This window comes from Cervus canadensis, chromosome 29 (assembly GCF_019320065.1).
Source record: "Cervus canadensis isolate Bull #8, Minnesota chromosome 29, ASM1932006v1, whole genome shotgun sequence".
Lineage (NCBI taxonomy): Eukaryota > Metazoa > Chordata > Mammalia > Artiodactyla > Cervidae > Cervus > Cervus canadensis.
Genome location: NC_057414.1, coordinates 43204332 through 43219748, shown reverse-complemented (window position 1 = coordinate 43219748; position 15417 = coordinate 43204332). Strand labels below are relative to the sequence as shown.

At 55.2% G+C, this 15417-nt stretch overlaps 1 protein-coding gene across 4 annotated transcripts in view; it reads right to left on the bottom strand.

Moving 5' to 3' along the window:
* Positions 1 to 15417, bottom strand: part of LRP5 (LDL receptor related protein 5) — a 118727-nt gene that overhangs the window by 71413 nt on the left and 31897 nt on the right. For all 4 annotated transcript variants that reach the window (XM_043451206.1, XM_043451202.1, XM_043451203.1 and 1 more), the window contains exons 2-3: positions 11451 to 11847; positions 2874 to 3071 (exon numbers count right to left, since the gene is read on the bottom strand). In XM_043451206.1, the coding sequence (XP_043307141.1) occupies positions 2874 to 3071; positions 11451 to 11847 (595 nt within the window). The remainder of the gene's footprint in view (positions 1 to 2873; positions 3072 to 11450; positions 11848 to 15417) is intronic.

The window sequence follows — 15417 nt, the reverse complement described above, 5'->3', positions numbered from 1 at the left end:
AACCCACTCCAGTGCTCTTGCCTGGAGAATTCCATGGACAGAGGCGGCTGGAGGGCTACGGTTCATGGGGTCGCAGAGTCAGACACGACTAAGCACAGGCATACTAGACAGCAAACACTTCACAGGGTGGGTATGAGGGTGAAATTAACTGACGGATGTCTAGGAAAACACCAATGTTATACAAGGGTCAGCCGTCACATCATCACGTTGCCACCATGTCCTCACCACCATCATGTCATCACAACCATCATCACCTTCATCACCACCATCATCACCTTCATCACCACCATCATCACCTTCACCACCATCATCACCTTCATCACCACCATCACCTTCATCACCACCATCATCACCATCATCACCTTCATCATCACCATCATCACCACCATCATCACCTTCATCACCATCATCACCACCATCACCACCATCATCACCTTCATCACCACCATCATCACCTTCACCACCATCATCACCATCATCACCTTCATCACCATCATCACCACCATCACCACCATCATCACCACCATCACCACCATCACCACCTTCACCACCATCATCACCATCATCACCACCATCATCACCACCATCATCACCTTCATCACCACCATCACCACCATCATCACCACCATCATCACCTTCATCACCACCATCACCACCATCATCACCTTCATCACCACCATCATCACCTTCACCACCATCATCTTCATCACCACCATCATCACCATCATCACCTTCATCACCACCATCATCACCATCATCACCTTCATCACCACCATCATCACCACCATCATCACCTTCATCACCATCATCACCTTCATCACCACCATCATCACCTTCATCACCATCATCACCTTTATCACCACCATCATCACCTTCATCACCACCATCATCACCAGCATCACCATCATCACCACCATCACCATCATCACCACCATCATCACCTTCATCACCACCACCACCATCATCACCACCATCACCACCATCACCATCATCACCATCATCACCACCACCATCATCACCATCATCACCACCATCATCACCTTCATCACCATCATCACCTTCATCACCACCACCACCATCATCACCACCATCACCATCATCACCATCATCACCACCACCACCACCATCATCACCACCATCACCATCATCACCACCATCACCACCATGTCATCACCACCATCATCACCTTCATCACCATCATCACCACGATCACCACCATCACCACCATCATCACCACCATCACCACCATCATCACCTTCATCACCACCATCATCACCATCACCACCTTCATCACCACCATCACCACCTTCATCACCATCATCATCACCTTCATCACCACCATCATGTCATCACCACCATCATCACCTTCATCACCATCATGTCATCACCACCATCACCATCACATCATCCTGCTGCCACCTCCATCACCATCACCATCATCACCTTCATCATCATCACTACCACCACCACTACCATGATTTAAATGCCACCATCATCCTCACTGCCCCTCATCACAACCCCTTGAGCAGGGCACTCCCACCCGCAGCCTCTGTAGACTCTAATGCTCACCCTTCATAACTGCCTGGATCACTCAGTTCTCCAAGGACCTTGGTTCCCCAGGCCACCAAACCTCAAACAGGCCCCAGGCCAGGCTGTGATCCAAGGACAATGGGAGGGAACGTTTCAGATCAGCTGGGGCACACGGCTCAGCTCTAAGATGCCCAAGAGGCACTGAGGCTTCCTGCCAACAGCCAGGAGAGTGACCTTAGAGGTGGGTCTTCCAGCCACAGTCCTGCCTTCAGTGACCGAAGCCCCAGCTGGAAGCTTGGCTATGACCTCGGAATATACTCAGAGCCAGAACCCCCCAGCTAAACCCCTCCTAAATTCAGATGCCCCCAGAAGTCTGTTCGCTGCTTCAGGCCGCCAGGGTCTGGGGTACTTTGATACACAGTGGCAGATGATCACGGCACATGGCCTGGATAAAATGTGGCAAGGCTGCCACCTCATCACATCTGCTCCAGCTGGTGTCTGCCCGTGTCTGCAGAGGTCCGGCTGCTGCATCGTCCCCATGCAATGTCACCACAACCCTGAGCACCCACACACTGCCCGCCTGGCCCAGGAGCCCCGCCAGTGTAGGTTCAGGGTCTGTTCAAGGGGGAGAAGTCCCAAGACCTGGCACAGAGCCAGCAGGCAGGAAGTCAGTGAATAAACCACCCTTGACCTGTAAGGGCGGGCAGGCAGGCGGGGTGCGGGCTCGGGGGGTTTCCTTACATGTAAAATGTCATGAAGCATTTTAAGCTGTTAGGCTGACCAGCTGACCAGCAAGCCCTAACAGCAATTACCAACAAAGACAACATCCTTTTCATTCATTCAGCCTATTTTATTGAGCACCTACTATACGTAAGGCCCTCTAGCTAGACAGGAATGCAGTGAACAAAATTCTGGCCATGCTTCTGCCTCCAGAAACTCAGTGCTGGGGGGAGGAAGGTGTGCAGATAAGTCATCACACCCCATCAACTCCAGGGCCTGAGTCCACAATCGCTTATCTGCAATACTGAAACCAAAAACTCTGAAATTTGAAAGCGCTTTGGTGGCAAAACCTGAGAGGTTCTTTATTGCCTTTTCCATCCCACTTAGAATGAACCTTCTACATTTTGCCATAAAACAGATACAGGTGCCTCCCGAGACCCCGCTTGGGTGGGATGTCAGATACGGCGCTCACACCATTACTGATCTCTGTTCTGAGGAGGCCTGCATTGAGGCCCTCAGGGTTTCAGATGCAAGACCACCGGCCTGAGTTGAGAAGGGTCAACCAGTGCCCAGAGGGGACTGACGGGCCAGAGATGAGGGGAGGGCCCGGAGCCAGGACTTACCGGAAGGAGCCGTCCAGGTTGGCACGGTGGATGAAGCTGAGCTTGGCGTCGGCCCAGTACAGCTTCTGCTCCTCCAGGTCAATGGTCAGCCCGTTGGGCCAGTAAATGTCCGAGTCCACGATGATCTTCCGGGTGCTGCCATCCATCCCTGCCCGCTCGATCCGAGGCGTCTCTCCCCAGTCTGTCCAGTACATATACCTACGAGGATAGAAAGCTTGCTTTTGTTTGGTTTTTCTTTCCTGTCTACATGAATGCAAGCATATGAAACAGAGATGATGAATCTGCCTGGAAATCTCACCCAGTGTTTAGGCCATGGGATATTATTACTTCTGATTTACTTTCAAGCAATTAGTGCTACGTATGTTTTTTTTTGTCCAGGAAGCTTGTGGGTTCTTAGTTACCCAACCAGGGATTGAACGCACACCTTTGGCAATGAAAGTGTGGAATCCCCACTAACATATTATTTATTAATCAAAGCTGAATAATGAAATATCCTTGTTTCCACTTGTTCTCATTGAGCAGTATCTTCTGAGTACTCTCTTCTTCTTACTAAAAGGAATCTTTCTTGTTCTTTTAAGGGGAATTTTGTCGTTGTTTGGTCGCTAAGTCACATCCAACTCTTTTGCAACCCTGTGGACTATAAACAAGATTGCTGGGAGAAATATTAACTTCAGAAATACAGATGACACCACACTTATAGCAGAAAGCAAAGAAGAACTAAAGAGCCTCTTGATGAAAGTGAAAGAGGAGAGTGAAAAAGTTGGCTTAAAACTCAACATTCAGAAAACTAAGATCAAGGCATCTGGTCCCATCACTTCATGGCAAATAGATGGGGAAACAATGGAAACAGTGACAGACTTTATTTTGGGGGGCTCCAAAATCACTGCAGATGGTGACTGCAGCCATGAAATTAAAAGACGCTTACTCCTTGGAAGGAAAGTTATGACTACCCTAGACAGCATATTAAAATTCAGAGACATTACTTTGCCAACAAAGGTCCATATAGTCATAGCTTTGGTTTTTCTGGTAGTCATGTATGGATGTGAGAGTTGGACTATAAAGAAAGCTGAGCACTGAAGAATTGATGCTTTTGAACTATGGTGTTGGAGAGGACTCTTGAGAGTCCCTTGGACAGCAAGGAGATCCAACCAGTCCATCCTAAAGGAAATCAGTCCTGAATATTCATTGGAAGGACTGATGTCGAAGCTGAAACTCCAATACTCTGGCCACTTGATGTGAAGAACTGACTCATTGGAAAAGATCCTGATGCTGGGAAAGACTGAAGGTGGAAGGAAAAGAGGAGGACAGATGATGAGATGGTTGGATGGCATCGCTGACTCAATGGACATGAGTTTGAGTTGATGGACAGGGAAGCCTGGTGTGCTGCAGTCCATGAGTGACTTAACTGACTGACTGGACTATAACCCACCAGGCTCCGTAAGTTATTTAAGTGATTCCACACTGAACGTTTGCAGTTGTTTCTGATTTTTTGCTCCTACGAAAATGCCATAAATGAACTTCTAAAAGGCAGCTAAAACATGTATAATGGAATGTTACTGTGCACTGAAAAGAAATGAGCTATTAAGCTGTGAAAAGACACGGAGCAACACGAAATGCATATTAGTAAGTGAAAGAGGCCAGCGTGAAATGTCTGCATGCTCTGGTTCCCGCACAGGATGCTCTGTTGAAGACAAAACTATGGAGACAGTAAAAAGATCAGGGACTGCTCTGGGCTTGGGAGGGACGAATAAGTGGAACACAGAGGATCTGTAGGGCAGTGAAATGATTCCACAGGATAATACAGGACTTTCCCTGGTAGCTCAGTCGATAAAGAATCTACCTGCAGTGCAGGAGACCCAAGTTCGATCCCTGGGTTAGGAAGATCCCCTGGAGAAGGGAATGGCAACCCACTCCAGTCTTCCTGCCTGGGAAATCCTATGGACAGAGGAGCCTGGCAGGCTACAGTTCATGGGGTCGCAAGAGTTGGACAGGAAATAGCGAAGGACTAAACCACCCACCACCACAGGATAACACAATGGTGGACTGCTGCTGCTGCTGCTAAGTCACTTCAGTCGTGTCCGACTCATAGCGACCCCATGGACGCAGCCCACCAGGCTCCTCCACCCATGGGATTTTCTAGGCAAGAGTAGTGGAGTGGGGTGCCATTGCCTTCTCCGACAATGGTGGACATGTAACATTAAATCTCTGTCAAAAGCCATTAAATGTTCATGGATATGTGGGACCTCTCTTTATACCCCCCCCCCATTTTTACTGTGAACCTAAAACTGCTTAAAAAAAAAAATAAAGTCTGTTGGAACTTTCTAGGTGGTCCAGTGGTTAAGATTCTGCACTTCCATCATAGGGAGCTAAGATCCCACATGCCCTATTTATTTTGGTGTGGCCAAAAAAAAACAAATTATAAACATCTCAGTTATTCCAAGGTGGGCTATGGGTGATTCTGCTCTGCTTAACCATGATCTCAGGGTCTCCAGCCAGAACCCATCACCTCTGTAGAGTCTTCCTTATTTGATGTCCCACCATGAGAGCGGAGATAATATGCATGCATCTCGGGTGATGGGTTCAAACTCCATCAGGGCCCAGCTGTCCTAGCGGGATGCCCGCTTCATGCGGCCCTTCAGTGGAGAGCAGAGGGGACCCACCAGCCTGGAGGGCAGGCATCTCCTGGTTTCTCGGCCTCTTTGGCTGTGGGTCAGTCACAGGACACAAAGGGGCAGACCTGTTCTCTGTCCATCAGCGTCTCTCCACAGTGGAGGGGGAACAGGGCCTGGATTCCCCTCGAAGGGTCCTCTCCCCCATGAGACTCTCCAGCTGCAGTGGTTGCCCCCACACCCCCTTTTGGGGCAGCACAGAAGAGTCTTGGGCAGTTAGCAAACCCCACTATCCTCGGCCTTAGAGGCTGCTTTAGAAACAAATGATTGGTTTACACTGGGCAAACGGGCGTCAGTCTGGAAGGGGTAGCTCCCAGGAGCCACCTGTTCTGTTGTGGGGGGCGGGGTGGGCAGTCAGGGAGGAAGCTCAAGCCCAGACGGGGACCAGAGAGGCTGTGGGATACCGGGAGTGACAACAGGTGACTTCACGGGCATCCTAGTTCCCTGGACCATGGGCTTCCCTTTCAGCAGCTTCTATTACCAATCAAGCTCCTCCCCGCCCCCCAGCTCTCACCTCCACAACTTCCGAGGTAAAACCTCACCACAAACCCTGTGCTGCCCTTCACCAGGGACCAGCGAAGACGGCAGGAGCTTTGGGGAGACCAGGCCCAGCCTTGCCCTCTGGGGGTCTCTGTCCAGTAGGAGAGAGAAAACAACATGCGCACGGCTGCCATCCCCCCGAGACGGAGCTCTGAGGACCACCCCCATCTGTGGGGCCAAGTGAGGGGGTCATGTCGGAGCTGGTGCTGCTGCATTGTGACAGATGATGAGAACGAGCTTGCAGGGGCTTCAAGTGCAGCGAGGGGCCAGCCATACCCCGCTGTCACAAGCTCCCCTGTTCTCCAGCCCCGTGAGCCCAGAGAACTCAGAACGCCTCTCCAAAAAGCCTCTTATGCACGCTTCTTTGCATCTAGCAAGAAGTGACACAGTTGTCATTCAGTCCCTAAGTCGTGTCCGACGCTTTGCGATCCCATGGACTGCAGCACGCCGGGCTTCCCAGTCCTTCACCTTCCTCCTGAGTTTGCTCAAACTTATGTCCACTGAGTCAGTGATGCCATCCAACCATCTCATCCTCTGTCACCCCTTCACCTCCTGCCCTCAGTCTTTCCCAGCATCAGGGCAGGGTCGTTTCCAAAAGAGTCGCCTCTTCATATCAGGTTGGTCAAAGTATCAGAGCTTCAGCTTCAGCATCAGTCCTTCCAATGAATATTCAGGGTTGATTTCCTTTAGGATGGACTGGTTTGATCTCCTTGTAGTCCAAAGGGACTCTCAAGAGTCTTCTCCAGCACCACAATTCAAAATGCAGGGAGAGCAGGAATTACTATTCCAGCGGGACAAGGGAGAAAACCGAGGCTCTGAAAGGGTGCGCTGTGCCGGTCACAGGCTCCAGGAGGAGCAGAGTGTGGTTTTCTCGTTGGGGCCAAGGCCTGTCCACCTGGGGACACATGGCCCTCTGCCCGCCTGGGGCAGTGGTGAACCTCTCCTGGCCCCTGAGGCTCACAGGTGCCCTCGGCCAGCTGCAAAGGCTCCCGCAGGCCTGGTGCGGGCCACCCTCCCTCCCTGTGTGTTTCCCACCCCCAGCAGCCTGGAACGAGCCCAGCCTCCGGCCGCCCAGCTGCCCAGAAGGTATCAGGAGAATAAATCTCAGAGCCCTCCACTCGTGCCCTCCCCAAAGTCTCCTCGGAGGCCAGCGGGAAAGGCCGGAAAAAGTGCAGGCTGAGGACCTCCGCGAGGAGCATAATTCAAATTCCTTCCCCCGGGTTTCATAACAGAGGCCGGCTGGTTTCCTTAAATGGGGAACTCGTGGGCCGCCCCGCTCCCAGAGCCCGGCCGGTGCGGACGTGCTCGTGCCGGGCCTGGACGCTGCCGGAGGCCCCGCCAAGTTCCACGGAGGAGCAGCGACTTCCGAGGCCGAGCACTGCAGCCTGGGCTCAGCGCAGAGGGCCGCGGCTGGTGCGGTTGTGGTCGGGTCTTATTTTAGGGAAGGGCCATTTTGCATTTTAAAGAGGGGGTTGGGTTTCAGCCTGGCTTCAGCTGGAGACCTAGGAGCCACCGCATTCCCTGGTGGGCTGGTACAGGCATGGGCCCCATCGCCCGCCCCCGCGCGGGGCCGATGTCCTCACAGCCCCAGGGCCTCAGGGCAGAGAGGCCTGCTCTGCCCCCCACGTGGGCACCTGATGCTGGCAGCGGAGGGGCCTGGCCTGGGCGCTGCACTGTGCCACTGCTGAAACGGCCCCAGTCTAGTCCCCGGGGTCTGTGGGCCCTTCTGCCTGTGGGGCTCTTGGGCACGTGCAGCCTGGGGTGGACATTAGGACTGAGGACCCTCCTAATGACATCTGGGGCAGTATCCCTTCATCAGAGGAGGGACCCCAGTTGTGAGGCAGAAAGAGGACATCACAAGAGGACACAGGGAGACAGGAGAGCCTCCCACGGGGCTGGGGGAGGTGGTGATGCCCCCTGCAGCCTCACACCTGTGGCCAGGGCGGAGAAAGAAACCCACTGTCCCAGGACTCAGCTCAAGCTCACACCAAGGGCCACCACCAGGCCAGTGTTTAGCGAGGTTGGGGTGCTGCCTATGGTTCCTCTGCACCAGCCTAGAGTCCTCCCCTGCTGAGCAGCGGTGCTTAAGAAGATAAAGCAGGCACTGTTGACCTTAACCACACCCCAGACAGCCAGCCTAGGACCACAGTGCAGAATTCTCACCCTCATTCCAGCTGGTGAGAGTGACACTTGGCAGCATCATTTTCGCTCCATCACACATCAGACACATCACCGGGGAAGGAGGAGCTTAAGGGGAGAGGCTGGGGCCTCAGAAATCCTGCCCAAGGTTCAACACCAAAGTCAACTCTGCCCCCAGGGGCAGGGGTGTGATCCCAGCAGGATCTGAGGAGAGAATTCAAAGGCAAGATCAGAAAAGATTTCAAATAAGACAAGCCAGAGCCAGAGATGGACCAACTCCTGTGAATGCTACAGGCAATGCCAGTGTGGGTGTGAGCATGAACACTGTTCCCAACTGAGCACCAAGCGCTTCTCAAACAAGTACCAAGCACCTCCTAACCAAGCACAAATACCTCTCAACTGAGTACCAAGCACATCCTGACTGAGCACCAAGCATATCCAAAACAAGCACCCAGTACCTCCTAACTAAGCACCAAGCACCTGCCAACTAAGCATAAAGCATCACTCAACCAAGCACCAAGTACCTCCTGAGTACTTCCCAACCAAGCACCAGCACCTCCCAACTGAGCACCTTCCGACCACACCAGACACCTCTCAACTGAGCACCTTCCAAGCAAGCACCAAACACCTCCCAACCAAGCAACAGCACCTCCCAATCAAGCACCAAGCACCTCCCAACCAAGATGGCAAAAGGCCGCCAGGAAGAGAAAAAAGAAGTCTGTGCACAGATATGAAGACTACATTTCAGGCAGGCGGGAGGGACATTTTTAACATAACAACAGTGACCATTTATTGATGCTACAACCGTTCTTGGTGTTCATGACATGGGGCAGGGTTACAACCCTGTACAGATGGGGATGCCGAGGCACAGGGCAGCCCTGCACCGTCCTCCCTTCTTGTCTAAATGCAGATGGTTCCAGCTTCAAAACAGACCCCCCACTACTCAAGCCCACTACCTCTAACCCATTCACCCCCCACCCACTAGCCCAGTCCTGTCCACCTTCTCTTGCCGGGAGCGCAGTAACAGCTGCTAATGGAGTTCCCAGCTCCCACCCTAAAGTTTCCCCTCACCCCAAGAGCCAGAGAGAGCCCCTTCAGCGTGAGTCAGACCAGCGACCCCTCCCCTCAAAGCCCGTCTGGTCCCCCCACACACCCACCCTTGCAACAGGTCCAGGGCCCTCCTACTAGCTGCGCCCTCTGCCCAGAAACCCTTCCCCCAGATGTCTCCTGCCCTCATCTCTTCATGTCTCTGCTCAAATGCTACCGAGAGACGTCCCGGGTTCCTGACCACAGCGGGAGGCCCCCGCCTCCGCTCCCTGTGCCCGCGCCCTGCCGCCCCCTCGCGTGGCACACCCCCCTCTCGGCACCCCCCCCCAGCGCACTGTGACGTCCTCGGGGCTGCTCCCCTCAGCCTCTCCCGCTGCTGACGGATGCCCCCTCTTCGCCAGTGGGACTCAGCCACCCCAGCCACCACAACCCAGAAGACAGTGACCCTCTGTGACCCCTGCGGCCACACTGCGGGATGGGAGAGGTCTGAGGCAGGGACCGTTTCCCAGGCAATGCAGAGAGCCTCCTGGAAGATCAGCCTGCCCCCCCAGCCCCTCCCGGCGGTTGGAGTGGCTCAGCCTTCCCCGGGGGGTGAGGGGGCCTACAGATAAGTCACTGCCTGGCATGCCCCCCACCCGGGATACTGGGGCGGCCCTCGGGAGTGAGGGCACCAGGGCTGTCAGCCTGACCTCGGTGAGTCAGCTACCAAGGGCGATAAATCTCACGCACCCACCCCCAATGCGTGACACAGACACAGGCACACGTGTGCTCACAGGTGCACTCAGAGGTACACTCAAATAGGTACCAACACACACACTCACACCCTCCAGGCCCACACTCAGAGGCTCAGACACACTTTCCGGCAATGCATGCACACACACACACACTCTCAGCTTTTACACAACCCAGCAGCTCCAGAGGCACTACTCCTCCCTGGTATCAAGATGCAGTCGAGTCAACACGCCGAGAAGTCCACGGAAGGAACTTTAATCAGCCACTCAAGTGTCCCCCCTCACCTAGCGTGCTCCCCGAGCTACTCAGGCACCCGCCCTGGCAGGACTGGCCTCCGCCCTCGGCCCTCATTCCACCCATCCCAGGTGGGCTGAGAGGTCCCTCCAACCCAGGTTGCAGGCAGGGCAGCCAGCACCACCCCCAGGGCAGCGGAGGGCATCAGGATCAGAAACCAGGGTCCTACTCCGTTTCTGTTCAAAAGATGCCCGACAGCCATTCCTGATGAGCGTGCTGCAGAGGAGCGGACGGACCCAGCAGTGGGCTGGGCGTGGCCAGTGGGCGGGCACCAGGCTTGACACCGCCCAGCTAAGGGTGTGTCCTTCCCAGGCGGCGGGAGGAGGGGACAGAGGGCCAAGGGTTACTAAGTCAAGAGCTCCCGCTAGGAAAGCCTGCCACTAGCATGGCCTGGAGGGCAGCTTGCCATCTCCCCTCCATCCCTCCAGCCCAGCCTTCAACTCTGTGTAAGTCCTTAGCTTTCCCGCCACTCGCAACACCCCACCTGGAACTGGGGCTGGGCCCTGAGCCTCCGGGGGGGGTCTCATGAGCTCAGCAGACCGAAGTAGGGGGGAGCAGAGGGCTTCCAGAAGACACCAGAGCAACAATTTTCCAAGTTCCACATCTGGATGGGGAGTTTCACTTTTTCTACCGTGTTCAGCTGATGCAGTCATAAAGAAGGTGAAAGGTGTGGGTTCTACCTGGCAGAGTGCCCATACCCTCCTCAGACACTCACACACACACACGTTTAACAATTCAGATCCACGGCCAAGCACATCGGTTGCAGTGAGTTTAGAAAAGAAACACATTCCAGGGTGTTTCAACAAATTCTGCAGGGTGGACTTATTTTAAGACTGCGGGTTTCCTCAGAAAAAGGTAATTGGTCTCAAATAAATTCAAGAGAAAAATCACGGCCCCACCCACTCCACCATCAGGAAAAGAAACTGATGCTGGGAAAGACTGAGGGCAGGAGAAGAAGGGGGCAGCAGAGGATGAGATGGTTGGATGGCATCACCGACTCAATGGACATGAGCTTGAGCAAGCTCCAGGAGATGGTGATGGACAGGAAGGCCTGGCGTGCTGCAGTCCATGGGGTTGCAAAGAGCCAGACATGACTGAGCAACTGAACAACCACCACCCACCCCCAACCTCCAGGGAGGTGAGGTGCTGGGTTTACCCGTGCGCGGGGTCCAAGGCGATGGCCCGCGGCTGGTCAAGGTCCTGCCAGAAGAGGACCTTCCGGGACGTCCCATTGAGGTTGGCCACCTCGATGCGGTTGGTCTCCGAGTCTGTCCAGTACAGCTTCTTGCCGACCCAGTCGCAGGCCAGGCCATCGGGTGACACCAGGCCGGAGATGACCACGTTCTGCACAGCGGCGCCCGTCTGGTTCAGGTAGGTCTGCTTGATGGCCTCCTCACTCACGTCTGTCCAATACACGGCTCCCTTGGAGAACTGGAAATCCACGGCGGCTGCGTCCTCCAGGCCGCTGACCACGATGGTGGACTCCACCTTGACTCCGCCGGCGTCCACCAGCCGCACGTCCCGGCGGTTGGCAAACAGGAGGAGCGGCGAGGCTGTGGGACAGAAGCAAACTGTGAGGACCCTGGCTGAGCTGCAGGCCGCACAGCCTGGGAGGCAGGGCTATGTGCCTGGACCACCCCGGGGCCCCCACCCGGCCTGTGCCCAAGGCTCCCGGCTCCTGCCTTCCATCCCCGGGCACTGCCGGGAAGCCGCCTGGGTGGGCGCAGCACCCGTTCAGAGGCTCTTTCAAGGCAGCTATAGTTACTGGAATCACCGAGGGCTACCATGTGTCCCCACTACCCCCGCCAGGCCCCAGCAGCCCTTCCTGCCACACCTATCACCTTGCCCACAGATGCCACCACAAGGCCACACTGCCAGGGCGCACACCGGCTCACATCCTGGCCCCCCGCCCCTGCAGGACAGAGGCCACGTGGAGGGCTCCAGGTCAGGACCGCCCACGGGGCTTCACCACTCCCACCATCACCATCGCCACATTACATCACACGGCAACATTCGAACAATGGGGTGTTACCACTGCATCCAAGCTGGGCGTCCTGACATCCTGCAAGGAGGAGATGGTCCACGGAGAACATCTGTCCCGAATCTCACCCCTCCCTGCCCCTAGCAGGTCTGAACAGATAATAAAGAGCGTGAGTTGTCATGGGCCGACAGCTCTCTGCCGGCCATGCACAGCACGCGGGGCTGGGCGGGCTCCTCTCTGAGTGCCCTGGGCCCTCGGTACAGAGGCCTGGGTTGCGGGTGGCAGCTGGCCCATTTTACAGAAGGGGAAGTTAAGTCTTCGAGAGGAACAAAGTTCAATAGCACACCAGAGGTGCCACACTCTGGAACACTCATCGTATACTGCTTGTGAACATAGATTTAGTTTACAAAAATGCATTCCTTTCCTGTGTATAGGTACCTCAATAAAAAGGTCTTTTTAATTAAAAACGGAAATTTCCGTTTTCCCAGCTGCTATAGCATGCTAAGGGTTCCGGTGGACCCTGCACTCCAGGAGGGCTCACCTGCCCATCTGAAGAACGCCCCTGCCCTGCCCTGCCCAGCCCCAGCACAGGCAGCTGCTCTATAAAAGCGTTTCACCCTCCCTCCCCCTACCCCCTAGCATCCCAGCTTCAAGACAGTGAGTCGCTTCTGCGCTCTGAGAGGGAAGAAGGAAAAGGATGGGCGGCCCAGAAGGGTCCAGAACCCCACCATCAGCCGGAGGCCCGGGGAGCAGAGGCGGTGACACCCACCACTGGAGGCCTGGCCGGCAGTCAGTTGCCCTCCAAGGGTCAGACACGGGCCAGTCAGAGGACAGAGGGCAAGGGGATGACACGCTGGATCCGGGAGGGTCCAGACCTTCAGAGGAGGAAGAATCGTGAAGGCCAGAAGTGTTAGATCTGGAGGCATATGGGGGGAGGCAGCAAAGCCAACGCTAGCCAACCCCCAACAGCATACTCAGGGCAACAGGACCCCCAGGGCACCTGCTCATTCATCGTCACCAGGGTCGTTCCGGCCACTGGAGCAAAGATGACCGGTAATCCTACCCTGCCGGCATTGTTCGATGTGCCCAGGTTCCCGAGATTCCTCGCAGCAAGGTATCCCGGCTCATCTCCTCTCGTGTGGTCCTACCTTGGCCAGGTGGTTCCTAACCTCCTGGGGGTCAAAAGCTCCCGGATAAGCTGATCCTCTCCCCAGGGACAGACACACACACACACACACACACACACACACACACACGTACCCAGGGACAGACAGACAGACACACACACACACACACACACACACACACGTACCCACACCAAGGCCTATGACCTCCCCGCCAACAGGGTGTACCCAGCCCCAGCCTGAGGATGCAAATTCCACTTTCTTCTCTAAATTAGCATCTCTGAGGACTTCCCTGGTGGTCCACTGGCTAAGATTCCACACTTCCAATGTAGAGGGCCAGGGATTGATCCCTGATCAGGGAACTAGATCCTACATGCCACAACTAGAGATTTTGCATGCCACAACTAAGACGCAGCACAGCCAAACAAATAAACACTAAAAATGCATGCATGCAGTCATGTCTGACTCTTTGTGACCCCATGGAGTGTAGCCCACCAGGCTCCTCTGACCATGGGATTCTCCAGGCAAGATTACTGGAGTGGGTTGCCATGCCCTCCTCCAGGGGATCTTCCCGACCCAGGAATCAAACCTGCGTCTCATGTCTCCTGCACTGGCAGGTGGGTTCTTTACCACTAGAGCCAACTGGGAAGCCCTAAGTACTAAAAATAAACAGACAAATTAGCATCTCCAGGCGACAATGTGAGGGACTTTCTTGGGAAGAGGTAAACTCCCCGATGCCACAGGTATTCAAGTGGACGTTGGTGACCGCAGGTGAGGGACGAAACTCACCCGACATCTGCATCAAGAGATGGACGGCCCACACACAGGGAGTCTCAGACAGGAAATTTTCCAGCCCCGAGGGGAAGCTCTTTGGAGGGAAATAGCCAGGAAGCAAGTCACCAGCCCCAACTGTCAGCCAGAAACCCAGTAAGTAAAGCCTTTCCCGAGGCAAAAGTCCCAGAAGGGGATGGGGAGCCAGGGCTGGGGAGAGATGGGGAGGAAGCTGCCCCGGGGCAAAAAGCATCCTAGTTCTGCTCTGTTCTTTCTCCCCAAACTGGAAAGACTACATTTTCACCACCGTTTACACGCTGGGCTGTTCAGGTGCACCCTTCAAAGGCCACAGATGATCTTGGGGGGTGGGAGGGGTGGGCATTCAATTTTCTGTGCTTTTCTCAAACAGAGACTGAGGCAGGGAGCCGCCTCGGAGGGTCAGGGGCCGGCAGGCTCTTTCCAGGAGGACCGGCTCCTGCTTCAAAGATGGTTGGAGACCACCACACACTCCATTCCTAAGTCTGCTTCCCTTGTGGCTCAGCTGGTAAAGAATCCCCCTGCAGTGCGGGAGACCTGGGTTCGATCCCTGGGTTGGGGAATATCCCCTGGAGAAGGGAAAGGCTACCCACTCCAGTATTCTGGCCTGGAGAATTCCATGGACTCCATAGTAGATGGGGTCGCAAAGAGCTGGACACGACTGAGCGACTTTCACTCACTCACTCTCCGGGTCACCTGGGGAACTCACAGCCACGGGGGTCTCTGTGACGGGGCCGCCTGCCCGCCCAGGGCCCCTCCTAGGGCCTGGGAAGCCCTGGCTGATGCGGCCCCAAGCCTAGCAGGGGCTCTGGCTGGTCACGGAGATGTAGCTTCTGGCAGGGGGGCCCCCCTGCCCCACGGGAGGGAGAGGGAGAGGTTGAGGACTGGGCAGGATCGGAGCAGCCAGCGAGGGGCTGGGGTGTGGACAGGCAGTCCTGGGAAGGGATGCGCTGGGCTGAGACCAGAACCGAGACAGCCAGCGGGCTGGCGGCAGAGTGTTATAAAGCCCATGCCAGGGACACGCAACCGAGCCAAGAACCCAGCCTCCTGCCTTGTCTTACATGGGGGGCAAGACAACCAGCATGTGGGTGAGGTGATGTCAGTTGTGGTTTGGAGAAACAGGGCCGAGTGAAGGGTCTGGAGTGGGCGCCACTGTTTCAGGTAAGATGGTCAGGGTGGCCTCATTGAGAAAGTGACCCCTGGACAAAAAC